General features: G+C 53.5%; 1 protein-coding gene across 3 annotated transcripts; it reads left to right on the top strand.

Moving 5' to 3' along the window:
• The first annotated feature begins 814 nt into the window (after positions 1 to 814).
• RANGAP1 (Ran GTPase activating protein 1) lies at positions 815 to 26,958 on the top strand. 3 transcript variants are annotated; one of them, XM_053582454.1, is made up of 16 exons: positions 815 to 1,041; positions 3,881 to 4,030; positions 6,464 to 6,591; positions 7,727 to 7,786; positions 10,258 to 10,437; positions 13,124 to 13,258; positions 15,003 to 15,161; positions 16,752 to 16,865; positions 17,271 to 17,370; positions 17,457 to 17,541; positions 19,623 to 19,794; positions 20,933 to 21,052; positions 22,802 to 22,904; positions 23,422 to 23,510; positions 23,788 to 23,909; positions 26,024 to 26,958. In XM_053582454.1, the coding sequence occupies exons 2-16, from the start codon at positions 3,919 to 3,921 to the stop codon at positions 26,091 to 26,093; spliced, it is 1,749 nt and encodes a 582-aa protein (XP_053438429.1). In that variant the 5' UTR covers positions 815 to 1,041; positions 3,881 to 3,918; the 3' UTR covers positions 26,094 to 26,958. The 3 variants fall into 3 exon arrangements, with proteins under 3 accessions (XP_053438429.1, XP_053438430.1, XP_053438431.1); XM_053582455.1 differs by having other exon boundaries at positions 3,888 to 4,030; XM_053582456.1 differs by lacking the exon at positions 815 to 1,041 and adding an exon at positions 6,266 to 6,356 and having other exon boundaries at positions 3,891 to 4,030.
• The last annotated feature ends 318 nt before the right edge of the window (positions 26,959 to 27,276 follow it).

Here is a 27,276-nt window from a genome sequence, read left to right on the forward strand (position 1 = left end):
GGGGAGGGTTGCTCTTGCTTAGGCTGGTCTCTGAACTTCTAATCTCAAATGATCCTCCCACCTCCGCCTCCCAAACTGCTAGGATTTCGAGGTGTGAGCCACCACCACTGGCCTGTCTTGTCTTCTTCTATTTCTTTGACATTTCCTCAGCTTTTCTTGGAAGGGCAGAAACCAGTTATTTTGTACCTAAGTATGTCTCTTAGCCTTAGCTTGGGTTTCTCTGCTTTTCCTCGGGATTGATTTTATGCATTGTTGACAGACGGTGACGCTGTGTCCTTCAGAAGGCGTTGTGCAATGGATGTGTGTCCTGTCACTGATGTTAGCTGGATCTCAAAGTTAAGCTGCCTTCCGCAGAGTTTGTCTACGATGGAGTTACTATTTCTCTTTTTTTGATTATCACAGTAATTTGAGGATATGTATGTGGAAGCCTTTCAATTTCACGGGACACAGAAAGGGAGTCTTTTCCTTTCAGGAAACGGGTGCCTATTTCTCGCCGCCCAGTTCCAGCCGCGCCCTGGCTCGCAGCCTCGGGAAGGGCCGGGCCGCGGGCCGGCGCAGTGCACCCGGGGAGTCGTAGTCCCCGCGGCGCGGGCGGCGAGAAAGAGCCAGAAGCGGAAAAGGGAGGGCGAGCCAGGCGGTGGCGGCGCCGCGACGCGGGGCGCGCTGGGACCGGTAGTCCGCGAGCGCGCCCCCCCGCGGCCCGCGCCGGGCACTGGACTACCACACCCGACAGGCCGCGCGCGCGGGCGGTGCCGGCCCGCCCGGGCCTCCGACAAATCAAATGCGAGGAAAGAAACTGCCGGCTTTCAAAATCCTCCTCCTCCGCCATCATCCGCCGCCGTGCGGAGAGCAGGTGGTGGCAGAGACGCGGTGACGAGCAGCCCCGGCAGGGCGGGTAGACTGGAGGGCCGGGCGTCGGGGCCGCTGGACCTGGAGGTGGCGACCCCGACCTGACCTGACCCGGACCCTAAATTGCTCCCCGCCCGGCCGAGCAGACGCGCGCGCTCGGGTCGCCCCACGCGGCGGTGCCGCCTATTCACGGTAGGGTCAGGGTCCTTCTCGCTTCCCCTGTCATCCTGTCCTCTGGGATGGGGGTGGGGGCGCGGAGCGGCTCTGCACCTGGACCAGGAAGGTGTGCGCCCCCTCGGCCTTCTCCGTTGCGCCTCGGACGGCCGAGCTCAGCGGGGGTGTTGGAGTAAGTGGGGGCGCTGAGCGGCGGTGGCCCCTTCCACAAGTGGGGAAACTGAGGCCTGGAGAAGGCGTCTGACTCGCCAGGGCCGCCCAGCCCGAAGCTGCCAGCAGTGGCGTCTCGTGTTAGCGTCGGTGTCAGCTGGAGGCAGTGCGAGTCCGCCGGGCAGCCCGGATGGGGCTCCCGCGCTGCCGGCTTGTCAATGACCGCTTGCGTTCGCGTGTTGCCGCGGTCCGCCGCCTCCCAATAGGCCCCCGCCCGCGGGGGAACCAGGCCCGCGTCGCTGTTCCTGGGATCGGTGTGAGTCAGCGCTGACTCTGTGCACGAGCGTGGATGTGCACCTTAGGGAGCCTCCGAGGTTGCTGCGGAGAAGGGAGGGGACGTTTCCATATTAACCGTTTGTCTTTAGACAAATCAACTCCTATCTCTGTGCTCCATTTTCTTAGTCTTTAAAGTAGCCAGGTGTTGGGGAGTGCATGTGCATCCAGGGCTGGGGCATGGGACCCCTTCCAGCTGAGAAGTTCTCTGTCCCTAGTCCATACCCACCACCACTATTGTAGCCTCAAATCATGCCATCCCAGCACTGCAAGAGGTAGTGGGGTAAACCTCTGGTGAGGTTTTATTCAGTTTCATCCCATCATTGTGTTGAGCACCTTCTTCACATGCCAAGCCCTATGTAGATAGAGTGATTCTGTCAAAACATGTAGGTCAGATCATGCCTCTTTGCTAGAAACTCTCCAGTGGTCACTTGGAGTGAAAGCCACAGTACTTCAAATGGCCTTTGTGAATTGGGCCCCTCTTTAACTCTCTTTTTTCTTCTCCTACCTCAATTTTTCTTCCCTGTCTGGGCTCCAGCCTCGTTTCCCCCACAAGAGCCTTTGCATTTGCTGTTCCCTTTGCAGGAACACTGTTCCCCCAGATGTCTGCAAGGCCAATCCCTCATACCCTTCAGGTCTTTATTTAATTATTCTTCTAAGCATTCCACTTTAAATTGCAGCCTCCTCCCGAAAGAAAACTGCTGACCCCCTTCTCTAGTCTTATCACTAACATACGAAATATCTTGTTTATAAAACAGGCTTCAGGAGGGCAGGATTTTTGTTTTCTTTACTGCTGTACTTCTGTCTAGCACATAGAATTACCCAATAAATGTGTTGTCACATGAATGAGTGGAGGCCTCAATAATAATTCATGCTTATTGATAAACAGATATAGACAAACCAGGGTGATAAGGGATAAAATGAGAAGGGATGGGAAACTGGCTGTTTGAGTCCAGAGGAAGCCTGGGAGGTGTGAGAGGATGAGGGGGCCTACCCTGCCACAACTGTGTCCTCAGGTGAGGAGGTTGGAGGCAGTACATTCTGTTTGTCCCCCCATACTACTTTTCCTTGGTTTCCCTTTATTCCCTTCCCTTCCCCCAAGGGGAGATGGAGTTACCCATTCTGTCAGCCTGCTCAGCCCCAGGCTGGAAGCTCTTTTTTCTCCTCAACTTTGTCCCTGGCCTATTGTGATGATGGCTGTTGTGATGTAGATGCCTTTGGTCTCCTAGGAACTCTGAGGGCCACCATGGCCTGCTCAGTCTCCTGGCCAGGGTTAAAATCAGAAGTGAGGTGGGCTGACCCCTGTGCCCCACCCCTAGAGTCATGCCAGAGTGGATGGTGGGGCATTCCTTGGGATGGATGACCTGGATCCCATAGCCATCTATGTCCTGTTTGAGGAGTGGGAACCTCAAACAGAGAGTAGCCAAGATGATCAGACAGGTGTGTTCTTGGGGCAGACTCTTGGTAGCCATTGGTTTAGGATTTGACTGCCATTCATGGGGCAATCTGGAAAATGGGCGATTCACATGGTTTTGCTGGGTGTTCCGGCTGGGGCCGTTTGGTAGAGGGGGATTTATAGCGAGGAGGTAAATCTTCCCAGGCTAAAACCTGATTTTTCTGCTCTTTTACTTTCTCTTCCACCTTTCTAGAATTGTTCTTTCCCTAATGCTATTTGCATTTCTCCCAGTGGTTTAGATCTTAGCATCTTCATAGCAGGAGAGGGAGTCAGGCCCCTGACAATAGCTGGCATCCTACCCTGCCTTCACCACCAGGGCCCCCAGGAGAGTCCTCTTTCTTTCTTTCTTTCTTTTTTTTGACAGTCTGGAGCTGTCGCCTTGCCGTGTGACTGCTCACAGCAACCTCAAACTCTTGGGCTTAAGCGATCCTCTTGCCTCAGCCTACCAAGTAGCTGGGACTACAGGCACCTGCCACAACGCCCAGCAATTTTTTGGTTATAGTTGTCATTGTTGTTTGGTGGGCCTGGGCTGGATTCGAACCTGCCAGCTCTGGTGTATGTGGCTGGTGCCTTAGCTGCTTGACCTACAGGCGTGGAGCCTAGAGATTCCTCTTTCTTTTTTTTTTTTTTTTTTGTAGAGACAGAGTCTCACTTTTTATGGCCCTCGGTAGAGTGCCGTGGCCTCACACAGCTCACAGCAACCTCCAACTCCTGGGCTTAAGCGATTCTCTTGCCTCAGCCTCCCGAGTAGCTGGGACCACAGGCGCCCGCCACAACACCCGGCTATTTTTTGGTTGCAGTTCGGCCGGGGCTGGGTTTGAACCCGCCACCCTCGGTATATGGGGCCGGCGCCTTACCGACTGAGCTACAGGCGCCGCCCGAGATTCCTCTTTCTTAATAAAGCTTTAGCCTCCTCAGTTTGCAGATCTCCAGGGGAGCCCACCGTTGTGACCAACATGGCCTCTGAAGACATTGCCAAGTTGGCAGAGACACTGGCCAAAACCCAGGTGGCTGGGGGACAACTGAGTTTCAAGGGCAAGAGCCTCAAACTCAACACTGCAGAAGATGGTGAGTTCTTGTAGAGGGCAAGGAAGGGAGTGCAGTGAACACTCAATAGTTGTTAGGCTCTTTTAGCTACGTTGTTTCCATTATATTAGCAGATCTGAGAGGTATCACTGGGCCTATTCTAACAGTGAGGCTAAAAGATCATTCACCCAGAAGCACATGCAGGCTCCCCTGCTGCTCCTTGGGTCTGCAGTGGGCATCCCTTTGTGTAGGATGCCTTTATCTCTCAGAAGAAGGGGAGGTAATGAGGAGCCACAGTTAGCAGCAGACTCAGGGGTCTAGCCCCTGACTTCTGACTTCAGACCTGGTGTACCCTCCCTTTACCTCCATCATCCCAGGTGAGTCGGGGAATATTTGCTGCTGCCTCCAGTGCTGAGGCCCTTGTGGAGCTGTGGTAAAGCAGCAATCGGGGGCCCTCCTGGGAGGTGCTGGTTCATGCAACCAGATGCCCCTGGGAGAGGGACGGATGTGCCTGTGTGTGTACAGGCACAAGGACCACCAAGAACTAGGGACCAGAAAACAGACCCTGTCTTTTCATGCCTGGCCAATGGTCAGCTGGCACTGAGCAATCCGGAATCCTCCAGCATCTAAGAGTTCAGGTACTTACATCAGTCCTCAGGGTTGTGGCCCAACAAGGGAAACTGGTCTGGACTTGCCTGGTTGTCACTTTGTGTAGACAGCCTTGCTCCCTTTGCCCAAATCAGAGATTGCTGAGTCCTATGTTGCTGGGAATGTGGTGATAGACAGTCCTAAGATCTCTGCAGGGCCCGAAGATATATAAAGGTCCTCAGTGTGCTTTTACCTCTTGATCCTCACATCATTCTTGTGGGTGGGAATGTTATTGTTTTATAAATGAGGAAAATAGACTTAAGAGACTTAAGTAATTTGCCCAAAGCCACACATCTGGTAAGTAGCAGAGCTGGAATTTTTTTTTCTTGGAGACAGTGTCTCGCTCTGTTGCCCTGGGTAGAGTGCTGTGGCATCAGCCTAGCTCATAGCAACCTCAGGCTCCTGGGCTCAAGGGATCGTCCTGCCTCAGCCTCCTGAGTAGCTCGAACTACAGGTGCTGGCCATAACACCTGGCTAGTTTTTCTTTTCTTTTTTTTTTTTTTTTTTTTGGAGACAGAGTCTCACTATGTCGCCCTAGGCAGAGTGCCGTGGAATCACAGCTCACAGTAACCTCAAACTCTTGGGCTTAAGCGATTCTCTTGCCTCAGCCTCCCAAGTAGCCACCACTATAGGCATCCGCCACAACACCCAGCAATTTTTTTCATTGTTGTTATCACTGTTGTTTAGCAGGCCCAGGTCGGCCCAGGCTCAAACCCTGCAGCCTTGTGCATGTGGCTGGCGCCCTAACCACTGAGCTACAGGCACTGAGCCTAGTTTTTCTATTTTTAATGGAGACATGGTCTTCCTCTTGCTCAGGCTGGTCTTGAACTCATGAACTTAGGCAGTCCACCTGCCTAGGCCTCTTAGAGTGTAAGGATTACAGGTGTGAGCCACCGTGCCTGGCTCCTTTTTCTTTTTCTTTTCTTTTTTTTTTTTTTGTAGAGACAGTCTCACTTTATGGCCCTCGGTAGAGTGCTGTGGCATCACACAGCTCACAGCAGCCTCCAACTCCTGGGCTTAAGCGATTCTCTTGCCTCAGCCTCCTGAGTAGCTGGGACTACAGGCGCCCGCCACAACACCCAGCTATTTTTTTTGTTGCAGTTCGGCCGGGGCTGGGTTTGAACCTGCCACCCTCGGTATATGGGGCCGGCGCCTTACTGACTGAGCCACAAGTGCGCCCAACCTGTCTCCTTTTTCTTTTTCTGTTTTTTTTTTTTTTTTCTGAGACAGCCTCATTTTGTTGCCCTTGGTAGAGTGTTGTGATATCATATAGCTCACAGCAACCTCAAAATCCTGGGCTTAAGTGATTCTCTTGCCTCAGCCTCCCCAGTTGCTGGGACTGTAGGCGCCAGGTACAACGCCTAGCTATTTTTAGAGATAGGGTCTCGCTTCTTGCTCAGGCTGGTCTTGAACCCGTGAGCTCAAGCCATCCACATGCCTCGGCCTCCCAGAGTGCTAGCATTACAAGTGTGAGCCACCATACCCGGCCCCTCCTTTTTGTTTTTGTTTTTGTTTTAACCTACATTGGATACTCCTAATCAAATACAGGTGCCCATTGGTAAGAACTTCTGAGTTAATAAAAAAAATTTTTTTAAACCCCCAAAGTGAAATATACATGCTTTGTTTTAGCACTCATTACAGAGGAATTGTTTGCGTAGCTCTGTCCCCTTCTCGACTGTGAGCCATTCTGTCTCCTGTGTATGCCACAGCTCAGCACGGGGTAGGTGCACTGTATGTAACTGTTGAGTGGCATGGTGGTTGCTAAGTTCTCTCCTGCCTTAGCTGTTTATGGCTCCAAAAGTTTAAGGTTCTTTTCATCCCTGGCAGCTAAAGATGTGATTAAAGAGATTGAAGACTTTGATGGCTTAGAGGCTCTACGTCTGGAGGGCAACACAGTGGGCGTCGAAGCAGCCAGGGTCATTGCCAAGGCCTTAGAGAAGAAGTCGGAGTTGAAGGTGAGATCTGCAGGGGGTGCAAGCCCAGGCTGGTTTGGACAAGCTTCTCCTGACACCACCACACCCCCAACCTGTGTCCAAACCTTCAAGGTGCCTCTGTGCTAGGGTTACAAGCATAAGCCTCTATGCCAGCCCCTGATACTTTTCTTTAAATCAGCTAACTTTTTAAGTGATTTCAAAGCAAACATTACTTCTATAAATGGAAAACTGCCCTCCCTTACAATAAGGGAAATAAAATAGTGTTACTGAGTTCTAATTTGATGCCGTTGCCGCTTTAAAGGCTCTGAGTCTGAGGCCTGCTCTTCCTTTGTTAAAAAGGCAAATGGGCTGGAGGTAGAGAGGTGGGCAAGCCCCTCAGCCTCAGACTGGCCATCTGCTAAAGGTGGTCAGAGTGATTGAAAGACACCTGAAAAAGAATAATGTCCCTGATGCTGAAACCCATGTTGGTTTTGGTTTCTTTAGTTTTTATTTTGTTTTTGTTTGCTTGTTTGTTTTGAGACAATCTTACTCTGTCACTCTGAAATGCTGTGATTTCAGAGCTCACAACAACTACAAACTCTTGGGCTCAAGCCATTCCCTTGTCTCAGCCCTGAGTAGCTGGGACTAAAGGTGCCCAGCTAGTTTTCCTATTTTTTTTTTAGTAGAGACGGGCTGGTCAGACTGGTCTCCTGAGCTCAGGCAGTCCACCTGCCTCGGCTTCCCAGAGTGCTGGGATTACAGGTGTGAGCTATCATACCTGGCCCAATTTTTATTTTGTTTTAGAGACAGGGTCTTGTTCTGTTGCCCAGGATGAAGTGGCATTAATGCTGGGCTCACGTGATCCTCCCACCTTAGCGTCCTGAGTAGCTGGGACTACAGTCTCTGCCACTGCGCCTGACCAGCTGGCATGTCATTTACTTTCTTGTTCTTCTGTCACCCCAAATGACATCACGTGTCCATCCAAAAGATTCGGCAGATAGAGATTTTCCTAGCACTACTGTTTAGCCCCTCGTGGCTCTTGGGGACAGCTTGACTTGAGGAAGGGCCTCCAGGTCCTCTAGCAGCTTCAGTCAGAATGGGTCTAGCTTTTTGCTGACAAGGCCCGAATTGAGGGGCCCGTCTCCGGCTAACCCTTCTCTCCCTCCTTCTGCTGCAGCGGTGCCACTGGAGTGACATGTTCACGGGGAGGCTGCGCTCCGAGATCCCAGCAGCTCTGGTAAGTGAACAAGCTGCTTGCCCCCTCCAGGCACAGGGAGCCCTTTGCAATTCCTACGACCTTTTCTCACACCTTGTTCTTTCTAGATACTCAGGTAACCCTGTGGGTGACTGAGATGCTGCAGTGGAAGCCAGGGAAGCCTGGCATGTGCCCTGCATCACGCCAGGGGATGTGGGTGGGAGCACAGAGATAACAGGGAGGGGGCACCAGGGTGAGGACTTGGATTGGGGGACGGAGAGCCAAGGCAAGGACCCTGGGGTTTGGCTAGCTGTGGATTTCACCCCCAACATGGCTTGATTGCTCTTGCTTTCCTGGTGCCACATCCCTGCCCCCTGCAGTCCTGTTCCTCATGACCTCCCATCTGTACAGCCTGCGTGGCCATCCCTATTCTTCTTTGGCCCTTTTCTTTCTCTATACTATTCTTTTTGCTTTGGTTCTTTTTTTTTTTGTAGAGACAGAGTTTCACTTTATTGCCCTCAGTAGAGTGCCGTGGCGTCACACAGCTCACAGCAACCTCCAACTCCTGGGCTTAGGCGATTCTCCTGCCTCAGCCTCCCGAGCAGCTGGGACTACAGGCGCCCGCCACAACGCCCAGCTATTTTTTTTGTTGCAGTTTGGCCGGGGCTGGGTTTGAACCCGCCACCCTCACTGAGCCACAGGCGCCACCCTTTGCTTTGGTTCTCGTCACAGTGGTTTTCCTCTCTCTCCATGTCCCATTCCCCCCTCCTGGGGCTCAGACTTGCTTGGGTCACGTTCCTACCCTGAGTGCACGTGTGCATGTACATGTGTGGAGGGGGCATCGCACAGAACAGAACACAGTTTGGGACTCCAGGGAAGGGGGCAGGCTGGCAAGAGGCAGCCTCTCAGTACCTCCTGGCCCAGGGCCTGGCATCTGTGTGATGCTTAGTGTGCTTGCTCACCAATGTCATCGCATCCCTCACCTTAGCCATGCTGGGCTCCATCTCAGGCCTTCATTCTTCTGGCCAGCATGGAGGTCTGGGGTTGTCTATGCACCAGCCTCACTTGTAAAGAGCTTCATGCAGCAGACACCTCGGGGTCATCGGCTGTGAGGTCCACACTGGTCCTAAGAGAGGCTCCCTGTCAGGGACTGAGAAAGCCCTTGGAGGACTTGGTGGAGTTAGTGCCAGCTTGGAAGGGCAGGCCATTCCACCTGAGGCTACAGTTTAGAGTGTGGGTTAAGTAAAATTCACCTGAGTGGTTGTGAGTAAAAGATTCCCAGTTGGAGAAAAGTATAAAGAACACTCCCCTTTGCATATTTCTGTGGGACTTTCACAGAAATATGCATTTAATTTATTTATAAATTAATTTATTTAATTAAATTTTAGCGTTTAATGTCCTCGAGCCTTGAGGAGGTATCCTTATCTCTGTATTCTTAGCATGAGAATGAATCATTAGAGGGGGGGTAAGAACTTGAGGTCAGCAGATGGTGTGAAATATGGGAAAGGTGGAGGGGTCCACAACAGGTGAACAGCTTTGGGTGCTGGAACCTGGTCTGGGCCAGGTGGCACAGGGTGCGGTGGGAGAACAGTACACATTGCCTTGGTGACCGTTCTGTGCCCTGGGTGGGGTGGGGTGCGGTGGTGGGCACAGTATCTCCCCTCCTGTATTCCTATGTCCAGGAACCACCTGCCTAGCCCTGTTTCTGTTCCCAGTCTCTGGCAGAGCTTCTTTCCTCTACCCATTTCTCTTGGTGGGGGGTCAGAAGGCCTAAGTCTCTGCAGCCCTCCTGCCATATCTGATCCATAGCTGTGGACATGGCCACCTCCATCCTCTGAGTCACCACAGAGAGCTCTGCAGGCGTTTGTGGTGCCCCACCCCACACATACCCAGGACCCCCAGCTTCTGCACGTTACCCCTCTGACCAGGCTCAGTTTATTCTCCTGTACCTGTCACAGCACCAGCTGGGAGGCCTCTTCCCCGTTGCCTGTGTTGCTACCTCACATGGCCCGCAGCCTTCTCCAAGCCTGTGTTCTCACGTTCGGCTTTACAGTCAGTTCCTAGCCCAGTGGTTAAGGTTCTTGGCTGAGCTGATGCTTCACTTGCCTTCTAGCCTCAGCCTCTTCTGGAGTCCTTCCCTGCTTGTCCCCAGGCACACAGTCTGCTATGTCAAGCTTATGTCTCTCTGCTCATTGTTTTCAGTTCAGCTGCCTGGAATCTTTTTAGGTTGACTGGCTGATTCTCATCCAGACTGAACTCAGTTGCCACTTCCTACAGGGAGTCTTCCCAGTCCAGCCCAGTGGGCACGTATAAGCCCCACTCCCTGGCTGAGAGTGGAGCCTCTGCAGGATTTCTAGTCTTGGGTGTATAATATGGAAAACGCTACACTGAAATGGTCTGTCTGTGCCAGTTCCCCACTAGCCTGGTGGCTTCTGAAGGCAGAGCTGGGCCTGGTACAGAAACAGCAGCTGCCGGTTATCTGTGGATCTGACATGAGCTCTGTCTATGCCTAGATCTCTCTAGGGGAGGGACTCATCACAGCAGGAGCCCAGTTGGTGGAGCTGGACCTGAGTGACAATGCGTTTGGGCCTGATGGTGTGCAAGGCTTCGAGGCCCTGCTCAAGAGCTCAGCCTGCTTCACCCTGCATGAGCTCAAGCTCAACAACTGCGGCATGGGCATCGGCGGTGGCAAGGTGAGTGCAGTGGCCCTCTCTGCCCTCCCTGTTGAGTCCCCAGCTACATCCACATCATTTGAAGCATGTGTTCTAGCCCAACTATCACCATCTGGGATGGTTGGCCCATCATTTTCAAAAGAGAAAGGCCTCAAAGGCAGCAGCTGTGGCCAGTGGGAGAAGAGTCCATGGGGGTGGGGTTGCTAAGCAACCATCCCACGTCCTTGTGTTGGCTTGGCAACGTGGAGGCGGTGCTGCTGCGTACCTGCTCCAGCCTGCTGGCTCTGCAGAACACAGGGCTCAGGGCATCCTACACCTATTGTCCCTCGCAGCAGCTGGCAGGGCCAGGGGGAGGCCTGGCACACAGGCAGAGGAGGCAGCCCCAAAAGGGAGGGGAGGCACAGTCGGACCTCACCATTATTCCTGGACAGGTTCTTGCCTGGGGTGCTGTCCCTGTCCTGCTAGTAAGTCAGGCTGGTCAGTGAAGGAGGGAGCTTCTTTGCTTTTCAGAACCTGGCACTGAGGGACACTTGCCCTGGTCTGTCTCATCCTAAGTCGGTCCTGACTCTTGAGCCCCAGGGCTGAGAAACACTGGACTGCACCCTTCCCTCTATACAGTCTCACCAAGGGGAGGAGGGGAGTAGCAAGTGGGGCATCTTTCTGGAGATGTGTCATATGCATGGCCTTAAGTACTCCACTACTTTAATTTCATTTTCCCACCACACTGAAAGGTAGGTGGTGCCTTCCTCCCCTTCCGCGTGAGTAAACTTGGTCTTAGATGGAGTTGGGTGGATCACAGAGCTAGCATGGGACAGGATGGTTCTGAGCCAGAGGGTGCGAGCAGGGACAGTCAAATTGGGCAGTAAGCTGTCCCTGTGTTCAGATGCATAAAAATGTTAGCATTAGTGCAGAAACTAGGCACAGCCAGCTTAGAGTAGAAGGGAGGTGCCGGGAGAGCCGGAGATGCCTCCCATGGCCTCACCTCTGCCATCTAGTGGTGCCAGGAACCAGCTTAGTGAGCTGCCCCAGCCAGCCGGTGTTGGGCTGGCCTGTCCCATACTTGCAGTGAGATGACGTGGGGAGTCCAAGTTTGGAAGCCCACAGCTACGGTGCCTCCCTGGCAGACCTGCTCACCCAGAGTTTGCCTTTTCAGGCCCTGCTGCCTCTTCACCCCTGATGGGGTTGGACCTAAGGGTTCCTTACTGACCCACACCTCTTAGACACCCCAGGTACCAGGGTCTGGGTATGCGACCAAGGCCTGCAGGTGCTCTGGAACATATTCCTTCCAGGCAGTGTGTATTAAGCGTGGTCTACGTGCCATGCACCATGGGAATAGAAGGAGCGAGGGGATCCAGAGGGAATGGAATGTGGCCCTGTGCTTGGGAACTCTCCAGACCTGGAATCTCCTCCACATTGGACTCCTACCACAGTCAAGGCCCTCACTGCAGGGGCTTCAGAGAGAAGCTGGGGAGAGTGGGAGAGAACTAGCACAGTTGGTTGCCCCTCTGAGAAAATTCCTCAGAGGCTGGTTTACAGCAGAACATTGAAGCCTTTACCTTGAGCACACGTGTGACCCACGGTTGCCACCACTGTGGAGCTGGGTGGGTCTTACCCTGATCTGAGTCTTCCTTGAGGCCAGCTGTGAATACTCTCAGGCCCTTATGCCATGAGTCAGATCAACTCACCTGCCATTCACATTTCTGCTGAGCATCTGCTGTGTGACTTGGGCTGATTTACTCTCAACATCCTTGTTTGTAAAGTAAGGATGACACCCCTTAGTCTGGTTTTGATGCTGGCACCCAGTGGGTGCTCTTTAAATGCTATTTCTCGCCTACATGCACTAGCTTGTAAGTCCTTTATGTCACGTTTACTGTGGGCTGATTCCCACTGACCAGTCAGCATTTTTAAATGCCTATTTGGGGTAACCAGGGTACGAGTTACCTCTTGCACCAGACCAAGGCCAGGCCAATCTGGGTTTAGGTTTTTACACCCAGCAGGTGAGCCCTGCTGTGCCCAGGCACCGGTGTGTAGCGGATGGGTGCCCTGGGGCTGCAGTCTCAGTGTCCACTTCCCTTGGATGTTGTGGAGTGTGGAGGAGAAGCTGGAAGATGTAGTTTCTTTCTTTTTCTTTCCTTTCTTTTTTTTTTTTGAGATAGAGTCTCACTGTATCACCCGTAGTAGAGTGCTATGACATCACAGCTCACAGAAACCTCAAACTCTTGGGCTTAAGCGAGTCTCTTCCCTCAGCCTCCCAAGTAGCTGGGACCACAGGTGCACTCCACAATGCCTGGCTATTTTTTGTTGTTGTTGCAGTTGTTGTTTAGCTGGCCTGGGCCAGGTTGAGCCTGCCAGCCTCAGTGCATGTGGCTGGCACTGTAACCACTATGCTACGGGCGCCAAGCCTAGCAGGGAGCTTTTGACAGTGCAGTGAGCTGAGCAGGGAACTCTCCACTTTACCTGGCTTCATGTCCAGTCAGTATGGAGTCTCCCTGCTCTTGGTCCTCCCCACAGGCAGTGTGACACACAGAGAAAGTGCTAGATATAAAAGCCTTTTGTAACGTATTTGGCACATGTAAGGTGTGACCTTAGTGCTGTTAGCGGTTCTGTAACCCCACATCCTGCACCGGGGAGTGGCGTGGAATGTTGATCAGTTCAAAGGCAGTGGCTGCCCTGCCCATGGCCTGGACCCCTCATCCTTTCCCCATAGATCCTGGCTGCAGCTCTGATCGAGTGTTACCGGAAATCCAGTGCCCAAGGTAAGCCACTGACCCTGAAGGTCTTTGTGGCTGGCAGAAATCGGCTGGAAAACGATGGAGCCACTGCCTTGGCAGAAGCTTTTGGGGTAAGTGGTTTCTGTCCATCCTGCCCCACCAGGCCCTGAGGCACACTTGGCTTAAGGCACCGACAGCAGTCCTTAGCCAAGTGCTCCGGGGAGAGTTGCATCCCCCCTGAGCCTGTTGGTTCATTCAAAGTAGGCCTGAGTTCCCATCATGCAACTGCCTTGAGGCTTTGGCAGGGCAGGTCGCTCTGATCAGTTGGGGCTGTGTGCCCAGCGCACAGGAGGTGGGGTGAGAGGGTGGGAGTGCTCAGGGCAGCTGGGCACAGCCCCTGGTGTGGGCATGGAGAAGGAACATTTCACACCTCTGGAGACAGGGAGCCAGGATGGAGCATCCTCAGGCCCAAACAAGGTTCTCTCAGATGACCTCATCTCCTGCCCCCATGTCATTCATTCATCCCTCTAGGACACTGCTGAGTCCCCGAAGATGAGTGCCAGGAGAAGGCCACACTTTTCCCTCATGAGACTGGGAACTTTGGGGTCTGGCATCCTCTTAATTTAAGTGTTTTCTTCAGCAATAAGCATTGATGCAGCCCTGACTGCTCAACCCAGAGCTGCGCCCTGCGTTCCTGTGTGTGGAGCGGCTGCAAAACTGCCTTTGCAGGCACTTCCTTCACTGCAGTGGGGACTGGATATAGCAGATGTCTGCCTTGTGCCTCACTGGCCCCTTGCCTGTGGGGCAGTTCCTGCTGTCTGGGAGATAGAGGGGGCCGGTTGCTCTCCTTGGATCCCCTCTTCTCTTGGCCTGCTGGCCCCAGTACACTGGTCATGTTCCAGTGTGAGGTTTCCTCTGGGTGCTTCAAATGGGGTTCTTAACCTGGGGTCTATGGGATTCCTCAGTCTGTGCATAAAATTTAGGGGGTCTGTGAACATGGATGGGGAAAATTGCATATTGTTATCCCTGAGGTAGCTAAAATACATGGTGTGACCTTCGATTGTGAGTGTAGACAATGAACCTCAGCAGCATTAGAAATCCCATAGCCGGGCGTTGTGTTGGGCGCCTGTAGTCCCAGCTGCTCGGGAGGCTGAGGCAAGAGAATCGCGTAAGCCTAAGAGCTGGAGGTTGCTGTGAGTCCTGTGACGTCATGGCACTCTACTGAGGGCGGTACAGTGAGACTCTGTCTCTACAAAAAAAAAAAAAAGAAAAAGAAATCCCTGCGACTTTGTCACCAGTGGCAGATGATATCTGCCCTCTGATTTACAGCAAGGTATACTTGTTGCAGATTACAGATACAATAGCCAGGGGCAGGGCGAATTCAAACCCAGCCCCGGCCAGCTAAAACAACAATAACAACTGCAACAACAACAACAAAAAAAACTGACCCATAACCTGCCTGGGTTGTCCTTCTTGTATTATCTTTAACCTCTCCCATCCCCAACGCTGTGCAGAGCACCCGGGGACAGCAGAAGGCACCTAGGCCGGGCTTATCACCCAGGTAGCAGTGGAGCCTGGGATGCGTCCTCTCTTTGAGAGCTCAGGCTGGTGCCGACAAGAACATGCTTCCATACTCCAAGATGAGGGTCACTGTGATAAGGAGGGACTGGGTGCTGTGAGGTTGTACAGAGGACCTCCTGCAGCCATGCCCGAGAGCGTGCTGGGAGGTGCATGCCGAGGCACCGCAGACAAGCCCCTCCCTGTGCTGAATGGCAGCCATTCCCCGTGTGCGCTGTGTGGCATTGCTGTCCTGCCTGCTGGAGGTCAACTGGTACTCGGGGCCATGTCTGTCCTTTCTCCCTCCTGCCCATGCAGATCATCGGGACTCTGGAGGAGGTCCACATGCCACAGAATGGGATTAATCACCCTGGTGTCACTGCCCTGGCCCAGGCTTTTGCCATCAACCCCTTGCTGCGAGTTATCAACCTGAATGACAACACCTTCACTGAGAAGGGTGCGGTGGCCATGGCAGAGGTGAGGGGAATGTGGTGGGGCTGCACCAGGACACCCGTAGGCAGCGTCTGGGTGCTCTGCCCGCCTGGTATGTGTCCCAGGATCCAGCTCATTTGAACATGTCCTGTCCAGGGTCCCATGTCATGAGGTAATGTGTGCCCTTCTTTTTTTTTTTTTTTTTTGTAGAGACAGAGTCTCACTTTATGGCCCTCGGTAGAGTGCCGTGGCCTCACACAGCTCACAGCAACCTCCAACTCCTGGGCTTAAGCGATTCTCTCGCCTCAGCCTCCCGAGTAGCTGGGACTACAGGTGCCCGCCACAACGCCCGGCTATTTTTTTTTTGGTTGCAGTTTGGCCGGGGTCGAGTTTGAACCCGCCACCCTCGGCATATGGGGCCGGCGCCCTACAGACTGAGCCACAGGTGCCGCCCCATGTGTGCCCTTCTTAAGTGACAGAGTGTTCATGCTGCCTTTATCCTGAGATGCCTCTCCTGGATGCATGTCGCCCCTCGTGCTTGGTGCTGGTTTTCATCTCAGGCTGCACGGGAGAAGGCTGCTCCTCCGTCTGTTTTCCTCATGGATTTGCTCAGCAGCAGTGTTTTGTTTATCTACTTTTTCTAGATATGGAGTCTCACTATGTTGTCTAGGTTGGTCTTGAACTCTTGGCCTCAAACAGTCCTTTTGCCTTAGCCTCCCTAGTAGCTGGACTAAGGTGGGAACCACTGCCTGGCCCAGGAGCTGTGTTTTGAGGCCCAGTGTCCAGTTGGTAGCAAGCACAGACCCACCGAGTTGCCAAAGACTCTGCCTAGCACATTGGGAGGCTGAGGCAAGAGGATAACTTGAACCCAAGAGTTTGAGGTTGCTGTGAGCTATGATGATGCCACAGCATTCTACCTAGGGTGACAGAGTGAGGCTCTGTTTCAAAGTATACAAACAAAAAAACTCTGCCTCTGAGGAGACCCTAATTCAAGAAGGGAAGGAAGCCACTGATCAGTGACGGAGCACTGAACGCAGTGGCTGCTGTGCCGCTGTGTTCTGGGGCAACGTGGCCCAACAGAAGGCTGGTCCTGCCACTGTAGGTGTTAGCAGAGGTGGGTGTAGGTTCTTAGAAGGGGTCACATTTTGGCTAAGTTGTACAGACAAGTGGATTTTGTGTACAAAGAGCGTTGGGGTGTTTTGGGTGAAGTGGTTAATGGTAGGTGGGGGACTCAGAGACTTGGGACAGGAGCTTTGCTTGGTTGGTCCTTGTTCGACAGGACCAGGGTTCAGGGTGTGTTCAGTGGTTGAAGGAGAGGAAGAGGGAGGCGAGGCTAACTCCTTGAGACATGCTCTCACGAGTAATTGGGAGCCTGGGGGTGTGAAACAGCGTGTGCTAGGACTAGATTTGCACTTTAGGAAGTGTTCTGGCTGTAATGTGAGGAATCAGATCAGCTGGAGGGAGTTTAGCTGGGGGTCTAGATAGCTGAGGTGACAGGGTAGCTGAGCAGGGGAGGAGGGCTACAGAAGAGGACTGTGTGGAGGGACTGGTATGGGTGTGATGTTGCCAGGGCCCCCAGGACCTGCTGGGGTGAGGCCTGCGCCCTCACTCTGGACCCTTGCTTCCTCTTTGCAGACCCTGAAGACCTTGAGGCAGGTGGAGGTGATCAATTTTGGGGACTGCCTGGTGCGCTCCAAGGGTGCCGTTGCCATTGCAGATGCCATCCGTGGGGGCCTACCCAAGCTGAAGGTACCAGCCTGGATGCCTGACTCCCTCCTTCTGGGGTCTAGGCTTTTCCTTCTGTGGTTACTGCTCATGGGTGGTGGGGTTTGGGGGAGGCCGGGGTCTACACCCCAGCTCTACCACTTTGCACCTGAGATTTCCCTGCCATCCACGGTTTCTTTGTAAAATGGAAGGCTGTGGTGAATGTTATTAAGGTGTAGTTTAAGTGAACAGAAAGAGAGGTGTTCATTATTAAAGGGGATGTACTCAGCCCATCATCGGTTGCGTGCTGTTGTATTTATTGTTGGAGTTACTCATCTGGAGGACAGAGCTTGCCTCATTCTCACTTGGGAAGCCCTTGCTTGAGAGTAGGTCGGACCTGCTCTCCTGGCCTGGGTGTCTGCCCACCTCCCCACTTCTTCTTGCTTTTAGGAGCTGAACCTGTCATTCTGTGAGATCAAGAGGGATGCTGCACTGGCGGTTGCTGAGGCCATGGCAGACAAGACCAAGCTGGAGAAGCTGGACCTCAACGGTAGTCAGGGCGGTGTGGCCCCAGCACAGATCTGCTGGACTGGCCCTGCCACCCTGTCCTGACTGCTCTGCCCTCCCCTCGAGTAGGCAACACCCTTGGAGAAGAAGGCTGTGAGCAGCTTCAGGAGGTGCTGGATGGTTTCCACATGGCCAAGGTGCTGGCATCCCTCAGGTAGGGAACTCCAGGTGGCAAGGCCCAAGGGGAAAGGGCAGGCCATCCTTCATCTGTTTCTACATTGGTTTATTCAAGAACGTTGCTTGAGCTCCTGTAGTGTTCCAGGACTGTCCTAGACATTAGGACTATAAGGATAAGACAGTTGAGGATTCTGGCCCATGGGAATAAGGCAGATTAATTAAGTTGTTATTTGTTCAACAAGGGGCGCACAGGAGACTGCACTGTGGCCGCCCTCTAGAGCAGGTGAGTCGGGGAGGCCGCTGGAGGGGAGATGCTAGATCTGATCCTGGGGTGGTGAGGGCTGCAAGTACAGGGGACGGTGAGCACAGGGAGGGTGGGGGTCAGAGACGCAGGCACCTAGAAGAGGATGTTCTTAAGACTGTTCTTAAGAATCTAACTGTTGGCTGGTATCCGTAGCTCAGTGGATAGGGTACTGGCCACATATACCCAGGCTGGCTGGTTTGAACCCAGCCCCAGCCAGCTGGAAAACAATCTGCAACAAAAAAATAGCCGGGTGTTGTGGTAGACGCCTGTAGTCCCAGCTACTCCGGAGGCTGAGGCAAGAGAATTGCTCAAGCCCAAGAGTTTGAGGTTGCTGGGCGGCGCCTGTGGCTCAGTCGGTAAGGCGCCGGCCCCATATACTGAGGGTGGCGGGTTCAAACCCGGCCTCGGCCAAACTGCAACCAAAAAATAGCCGGGCGTTGTGGCGGGCACCTGTAGTCCCAGCTGCTCGGGAGGCTGAGGCAAGAGAATCGCTTACGCCCAGGAGTTGGAGGTTGCTGTGAGCTGTGTGAGGCCACGGCACTCTACCGAGGGCCATAAAGTGAGACTGTCTCTACAAAAAAAAAAAAAAATAACAATGTTAGAAAAAAAGAGTTTGAGGTTGCTGTGAGCTGTGATGCCCTGGCACTCTGCTGAGGGGAACAAAGTGAGACTCAGTCTCAAAAAAAAAAAAAAAAAGGGTGGCGCTTGTGGTTCAGTGAGTAGAGCACTGGCCCCATATACCGAGGGTGGCGGGTTCAAACCTGGCCCCTGCCAAACTGCAACAAAAAAATAGCCGGGCGTTGTGGCAAGAGAATCGCCTAAGCCCAAGAGCTGGAGGTTGCTGTGAGCTGTGATGCCACGCACTGTACTGTGGGCGATAAAGTGAGACCCTGTCTCCAAAAAAAAAAAAAGAATCTGATGGTTGGTTGGGCACCATGGCTCAGCCTATAATCCTATCACTCTTGGAGGCTGAGGTGGGAGGATTGCTTAAGCTCAGGAGTTTGAGACCAGCCTGAGTAAGAGAGAGATTCTGTGTCTACTAAAAATAGAAAAACTAGCTGAGTGTTGTAGTGGATGCCCGTAGTCCCCGCTACTCAGGAGGCTGAGGCAAGAGAATCACTTAAGCCCAAGAGTTTGAAGTTGTAAGCTATGAGGCCACGGCACTGTAGCCTGGGTGACAGTGAGACTCTATCTCAAAGATAAAGAGTCTGACTCCTAGGAAGGAAGAGATAGTTGCAGAGAATATGGATTGCAAGGTTTGCAAAGCCTGTTAGAGGTAGGGGAGCTATCATCACCTTCTGGATCAGTTGGTTTGGGCCTCCAGCACCTGGCTGCCTCTGTCCTTCTGATCACCAAGTCTTCATTCCTGTCAGATGCCTGGTCACACCTCCTAATGCCCAGCCCTGTCCTGCTGCTAGGAACTGAGGGCTCAAAGGGCCATGGACCAAGGAAATGGGGACCCCTTACTCCACCATCTGCCGCACCTGTAGCTCCCTGTGGTCAGCAGGTTATGGTGGCCCTGCCCTGGCATCTCAACCTGGGCAGCACTCCTGAGAGCTCTCTAGAGGGCTTTCTTCCTTTTCTCTGCCTCCTCTGGGATTGGGGCAGCCTGTGGAACAGGACAAGATTTGATTTTTCTGTGTCCATATCATGGGCTTCTCTGGGTGACAACAAGTGGGGGACGTGTTCCCTGGGAGCAGGGGCTACTCCGAGTCTCCCCCCACCCTGGCTGGGGTCACCAGGCTTACAAAGCCAGGCCTCTAGCCAGTGGCTGCAGGTGGGGAAGGTCTGCTTTAGCCAGCTTCCCTCTGCAGTGATGATGAGGACGAGGATGAAGAGGAAGCAGAGGAGGAAGAGGAAGGAGATGAAGAGGAGGAGGAGGAGGAAGAAGAGGAGGAGGAGGAGGAGGAGGAAGAACCACAGCAGAGAGGGCAGGGAGAGGAGTCAACCACACCCTCAAGGAAGATTCTGGACCCTAACAGCGGGGTGAGTGCCTGGCCATCTGCCAGCGTCACAGCCCTGGTCCCCTGATTGGATCTGGAGGCATCTTCATGGGGAGCTGGTCCACCTGGGTATAGCAGCTGCAGATGGTCTTTGATTGTAGGTTGTTAAGTAAAAAGCAAATCACCCCAAGGCAGTGATGCTCACCCAGTGTAGATATGTGTGTGTTCGGTTGTAAATTGTGAGATGGTTATAACCCTGTGTGCATGTATCTTAAAACATATGTAAATATTTCTAGGGTGGCGCCTGTGGCTCAGTGAGTAGGGCGCTGGCCCCATATACCGAGGGTGGCGGGTTCAAACCCGGCCCCGGCTAAACTGCAACCAAAAAATAGCCGGACGTTGTGGCGGGCGCCTGTAGTCCCAGCTGCTCGGGAGGCTGAGGCAGGAGAATCGCTGAAGCCCAAGAGCTAGAGGTTGCTGTGAGTCCTGTGACATCATGGCACTCTACTGAAGGCGGTAAAGTGAGACTCTGTCTCTACAAAAAAATAAAAAATAAAAAAATATTTCTAAAATAATTGAGTAAAAAATAGCCAAAATTGAAATTCTGAATGTTTTATCTACCCACAAGGGGATTATCTTGCTGACCCTTGGAGACAGCCCCCCATTCCTGAGACTGTGGCTAGGACTATGGTGTTCCTTGCCTGGCCAGGGGCTGGTGGCGTCAGGCTGCCACGCCTCCCATTCATTCCCTCTCAGGTTCCTAAATATAGCTCCAGGAGAACTTGGGTTTGGACGAGGGTCCCCACACTCTTCTCTGGTTTATGGAGCAGTTAAACAAATTGATCAATGTCTCAGCACCTCAGAGGCTCGCGAGTAGCACTCACCTCTGTGTGGTGGGTACACCTTAGGCACGCGTGTCTCTCGGGTCATTCCTGGGGCAATGGGGCGTCACGTGTCATGGCCAAGATCTACCTGGCCATAATGAGTCCCCCACCCCAGAATCTCCTGGACCAGGAGCAGCACATGAGGGTGACCCAAAGAGATGGAGAACTGAGGCTGAGTGGAAGAGAGAATTCTAGACTCTGATCCTGGGCTGAACATGTTGGGTGTGGGATGGACATAGCCAGGCCAAGGGGTCTGAGGTCTGGAATTGTACAAAGCTCCTGTGCTACCCTTCTCAGGAGCCAGCTCCTGTGCTGACCTCCCCACCTCCTGCAGACGTCTCTACCTTCCTGGCCTTCCCCTCCCCAGAGAAGCTGCTACGCCTTGGGCCCAAGAGCTCCACATTGATAGCCCAGCAGGTAAGAGCAGCACTTCCTGGCTCCCCCCCTAGATCACTAGAGAAGAGGGTGACCTGAACTCAGGATTGGGAGGTGACACTGGCAGCTGGGGTCAGGTTGGCTCAGCCTGCCTCAGTGTTGTTTTTTAACATAAACCCACAAACGAGGGTTGCCAACATCTGGGGGTTGTGGAGGTCTGCGCCCCAGTGGGAGCATGCATGGCTTCCAGGCAGCCTGGCCACTTCCCGTGAGGACAGGGTCAGAGAATTCTCTCAAGACTCTAGCCTGTGCATGCCCACTGCTTGCTTTTCTCTGTATGTTCTGTCCACCTAGCTGCTTCTAGAACAACTCTGCTGACCAGAGCCCTTGTAAAGGTCACCCGCTTATTACTGGAAGGCTACCCTCTCCCCAGCCTCACTTGTTTGGTTCTTTCATACAGAGGTGATTATCAAGTGCCTGCTTTCTGCCAGCACCTGTACTTGGCAACCTGAAATGTAGACCCCATTAGTCTTATAGATGACAAAATGGAGGCTCAGGTGACTCTCAAGATTCAGCTTGGCATTTGGGCTGATTTTCTTACGTCATTATAGTTCACAGCGACCTCAAACTCCTAGGTTCAAGCAGTCCTCTGCCTCAGCTTCCTGAGTAGCTGGGACTAGAGACACCCACCACCATGCCCAATTTGTTTTATTATTATTATTTTTTTTTTTTGTAGAGACAGGGTCTCACTTTATGGCCCTCGGTAGAGTGCCGTGGCCTCACACAGCTCACAGCAACCTCCAACTCTTGGGCTTAAGCAATTCTCAGCCTCCCAAGCAGCTGGGACTACAGGCGCCCGCCACAACGCCCGGCTATTTTTTGGTTGCAGTTTGGCCGGGGCCGGGTCTGAACCCGTCACCCTCGGTATATGGGGCCGGTGCCTTACTGACTGAGCCACAGGCGCCACCCTGTTTTATTATTTTTTTGTAGAGATGAGGTCTCACTATATTTCCCAGGATGGTCTTGAACTCCTGGCCTCTGCAAGCGCAGTGACTCACACCTATAATCCCAGCACTCAGGAAGGCCAAGTGGGGTGGATTGCCTGAGCTCACAGGTTTGAGACCAACCTGAGCCACAGCAAGACCCTATCTCTAAAAATAGCTGAACGTTATAGTAGGTGCCTATAGTCCCAACTGCCTGGGAGGCTGAGGCAAGAGAATTGCTTGAGCTGAAGAGTTTGAGGTTGCTGTGACCTGTGATGCCACGGCACTCAACAAAGTCAGACTCTGTCTCAAAAAAGAACTCCTGGCCTCAAGTGATCCTCCTTACCTGTATTTTAACTTGATAAATGAGATTATATGAGCCTTTTTGTGTCCTCCTATTTCCATTTAACACTGTTCATCATTTGCCTGAGTCAGTAAAACTCTTCTCATGCTCTTGTTCCAATGAGTGGATATGGCACTTAAAATGCCCACAGTTTCTGGGCATTGACTTTTTTCTCCACTTTACCCTGTCGTCCATGAAGTTGAGGTATTCCTTGCGTATGAATACTGTGTGTGTTCTGGATTTTTCTTCACATTATGGGATGTGCACCATGGTGTCCCAGGGAAGATTTTCACTACTCCTTTATCCTGCCATGCTCCCAGACCCAACCCAGCTTTTAGGGGACAGCATGGAGTAAGGTGGGGCCCATCCTCACATGTCATGGGCCCAAAGCCTCTTCTGTCTCACTGTGTGCCGAAACCCTGGGGCTCTGGCCTCTTGTAACCCACTCTTGTCTCATATCCTTAGACTGACACATCTGACCCAGAAAAGGTGGTCTCTGCCTTCCTAAAGGTGTCATCTGTGTTCAAGGACGAAGCCACAGTGAGGACGGCAGTGCAGGATGCAGTCGGTAACGTAGGCTAGTTGGGGCACGCCCCCTAGACGCTAGAAATACACGTGGTGCTTTCTCCTGGACTGGTGCTCAATGGGTGGCATCAAAGCAGGAAGTGGGGGACAGTTAAATGGGAAGCAAGACTAGGAATGGGGGTCTCCCTTGAAAGCCTACCTGTGGCACCTGCAGGAATGGGTTGCCTGAGTTCCTTTTCTCAGAACAGCCTAGCACAATCTGTTCAGGTCCCCTCAACTCCCTAAGTTACCTGAAACCTCCCCAGTGCTGGTCTGCCTTACCATGTCTCAGTCTGCTGTGTGAGGTGGGCACAGTGGGTGTCATCCCTACGCCCATTTTATATGTTAGGCCTGGATGGAGAAGGGCCAGAGTGTCAGAGCCAGTAAATGGACTGAGTCCATCCCCTGGTGCCCTCCCACGTTCACTCTGTACTCAGGGCAGGATGGCAGGAGGGAAGGAGGCTCTGAAGGCCCCATGGCCCAGGCTGGCATCCGGCCCCACTGCTGTCTCTGCCCTGCAGATGCCCTGATGAAGAAGGCCTTCAGCTCACCCTCCTTCAACTCCAACGCCTTCCTTACCAGGCTCCTCGTGCACATGGGTCTGCTCAAGGTGAGACCAGAGGGGTTGCAGGCCCAGGAGGGCTACAGGCAGGAGTGTACCAGACGTTGCTTCAGGCATATGGCCAACACCTCCCTACTCAGGTCTCAATCCCATCACTCCCCTGTGTCCCTTAGGCCTGAGTCTGCCCCAGCTGTCTTGATCTTCTTGATAGGATCTCAGCTGGACCTCAGTCATGGGGCACCGTCAGCAGAGTCTAGATAGTGGAGATCTAGAGCCCCCAGGTGACCTGGAAGCTCACCCGCCTTTTGCTGTGTTCCCCTCATAGAGTGAAGACAAGATCAAGGCCATCGCCAACCTGTATGGCCCCCTGATGGTGCTGAACCATATGGTGCAGCAGGACTACTTTCCCAAGGCCCTTGCACCCCTGCTGCTGGCGTTCATGACCAAGTGAGTGTGGCTTTGTCATTTCACCCAGGCGGCCCTCTCAGGCTTCCAGTTGGCCGAAGCTTCCCTGGCAAGGTCAGGGAGTCCTGGCCCAGCCAAGCTGGTTGCCTCCACTCAGGCTTGTGGCAACCCTCGCGCTTCCTGGGCTGCCAGCATCCTAATTTGTGTCTTACCACCCTTGTAAGCCTTCTGCCCTTTGCCCCGCTGAGAATGGTGGGGCTTAGGGACAAAGCCTTTTCCTGTGGAGAGAGGAGACATGAAATGGCCTCCACTTCCCAGATGAGGAAGCTGGCACCCAGGTTGGTTAAGCATTAGCCCAGGTCACACACTAGCAAAGGGCCAGGCCAGTGTCCAAACCCAAGTCTGCTAGTGAAGATTCTGTGCCCGGCAGTGTTTCTGGGAGCAATTCTGTGTTCATGCCCACAGCAGCCCAGATTAAAAGGGCCTGGTCATGGCTTGGCACCCGTGGCTCAAGCGGCTAAGGCGCCAGCCACATAACACTTGAGCTGGCAGGTTCAAATCCAGCCCAGGCCCGCCAAACAACAATGATGGCTGCAACCAAAAATAGCCAGGCATTGTGGTGGGTGCCTGTAACCCCAGCTACTTGGGAGGCTGAGGCAAGCGAATCGCTGGAGCCCAAGTGTTTGAGGTTGCTGTGAGCTGTGATGTCACGGTACTCTACCCAGGGTGATAGCTTGAGACTCTGTCTCAAAAAAAAAAAGCGGGGGGGTGGGGGGGCGGGCATGGTGGCTCACGCCTGTAATCCCAGCACTGTGGGAGGCTGAGGAGGGAGAATCGCTTGAGCTCAGGAGTTCGTGACTCGCCTAAGCAACAGTGAGACCCCGACTCATGAAAAAAATGGAAAAACCCAGCTGGGCACCATGGGCGCCCGTAACCCCAGCAGCTTCCGGAGGCTGAGGCAGCAGGGTGCCTGCAGCCCGAGTCTGAGGTTGTGGTGAGCTACCCACTGCACTCTGCCCACTGCACTCTGCTCAGGGGTATAGGGTGGGACCCTGTCTCAACAACAACAAAAAAAAAGCGGGGGAGCCCTGGTCACACCGTGCTCTGCAGCCCCAAGGGTATCTCCTGGGGAGGACACACTCTACAAGGGGCACTGGACAGTCCTGGCACATTGGTGGGCAGTGGGCTTAGGCGATTCTCTTGCCTCAGCCTCCCGAGTAGCTGGGACTATAGGCACCCACCTCAACACTCGGCTATTTTTTTTGTTGCAGTTTGGCCAGGGATGGGTTTAAACCTGCCACCCTTGGTATATGGGGCCGGTGTTCTACCCACTGAGCCACAAGCGCCGCCCTATGTGCCACATTTGCTTGACCAGGGGTTAGGCCATATTGTCTCTAGTTGGTTGGGTCACCCATAGTGAACCTAGTGCCTTTTGGGGAGTGGGACAGGTACAGGAACAAGGAAGTCCCCATAGCACATGAGCTCAAAGCTAGCTAGCTGCCGCAGGGCACTTGGAACCATAGTGGGTGTCATGCATAGGCCCTCAGTGCTAGCCCTGGCTGTGCTCCACCCCGTGGGGGTCTTGATGCAGTTTGTTCCTCTGCAATGAGACTCATCTTGATGGCAGCAGTGGCCAGCCCTTTCCTTATAACCGAGATGGGATTATAATGGCCCAGTCTTACATGTCTGCTACTAGCCACTGAGGACTCCCTAGCCCCGTGTCTGGTGGAAGATCCCTTGAAAGGTGTCCCGTAGAGAGCAGAGGCCCCGGATTCTGGCTGGGCCACTGGCATTCTGGGCATCTCTGGGCTGTGTGGCCTTGGGGACACCCTACCTCCCAGCCTCATGCACACCCTACCCCCCACTGTGTAAAAGGCAGGGGTCTAATGTCTCTTTTGCTGTCATTGTGAAAGTTAAGAAAATTGAATCCAGGGCGGCGCCTGTGGCTCAAGGAGTAGGGCGCCGGTCCCATATGCCAGAGGTGGCGGGTTCAAACCCAGCCCCGGCCAAAAAAAAAAAAACCAAAAAAAAAAAAAAAAGAAAATTGAATCCAGCACAGAAAAGGCCCCACCATTGGAAAACAGGCCCTGCTAGAGCCTGAGCTTACAGGGGCTAAGAGATGTCTCTTCCACTTACTGACCCTTCTTTCCCCACAGGCCCAACGGCGCCCTGGAATCCTGTTCCTTTGCCCGCCACAATCTGCTGCAGACGCTGTACAAGGTCTAAATTTGAAGCTTTTCCCCATCCCCTGGGGCACAAATGGGATGAACTGAGCTGCGGCCCACGTCCTTCTGTTGGACAGGACTCTGGCCAGAGGCAGGGAGAGTCTTTGTCTCGAGTGTCTTGTTGGTCTCCTGAGTATATGTGTTGGTGTGGTTCATGTGCTTCCTGTCAGGATTTGGGTTTTTAATGTCTCCCTGCTGGCCTGACCCTGGTCTGCTGCAGGGAGTTGGCCTTGGGGGAAAGGGCTGTGAGCTGCTCTGCCATTAAAACTCGCCACCATCTGAGAGCGCTCCGCTGATCTCTGCCCCTGAACGCCCCTGGCCACACTAGGGCCTGAGGAGTTGTCCACGTACTGTCCCCTCCCGCTGTGTTGTGGGTGGGCTGCTTCCGGTCACTAAGACCTGGTCCCAGTGACTGCCATCCCGACAGCTGCTCAGCCTGAGGAGCAGAGATTGCCCTGGGTGGGTTGTGGGGCTGTCAGCAGACGGCAGGCCCCTGGCCCCTGCACTGTATGGACAGGCAGTCGTCACATCCAGGAGCATGAGTTGCCTGGACAGTGTTGGCTCCCAGACCCAGCAAGGGGCCCTCCTTGCTGCTGAGGAGATTGTCTGCGACTGGCCTTGGGCCCAGCTGGAAGGGACACCTTGGCAGCCCAAACCTGTTCACCAGCCTGGGGAGGGAGGGGCTGGGCCCCTGATGCCGGAGCTGCATCTTACGGCTGCTCTCAAAGGACCCTCTGGGGTATGGGAAAGGTGGGGACTAAAGGGCAGGAGATGCCCCGTGACTGCCCTGTGCTTTCCCCTTTGTGCTCTGTGTGTGTCTGGGCTGTGCCCGGGGGGGTTCACAAATAAAGTCATGTGTGGCAGCAGCGACTGAGCAGCTTTCACCTGAAGCAGGACATTCTTGGCCTGTGACGCACAGAGCCCTAGATGGGCCTGTGTCACCACCTGGGCAGGCCTCTCCTCTGCCTCTATGGGTGTGCCATTATATGATATAATTCTATATAAGGTAGGTGGTGACACCTGGGAGTAGGGATGGATGGGACTGGAGGTCTCCAGTCCAGGCCTCTCCACCTGCCTGACCACATCTCTCCCATTACCCCACCTTTTGGCCACAGCTCCTCTGTGTTCCTGTGTTGCTCCTTCATGGACCCAGATGGGCTGGATACTGTTCAGGTTTTGTCTCA

This window comes from Nycticebus coucang, chromosome 3 (genome assembly GCF_027406575.1).
Source record: "Nycticebus coucang isolate mNycCou1 chromosome 3, mNycCou1.pri, whole genome shotgun sequence".
NCBI lineage: Eukaryota > Metazoa > Chordata > Mammalia > Primates > Lorisidae > Nycticebus > Nycticebus coucang.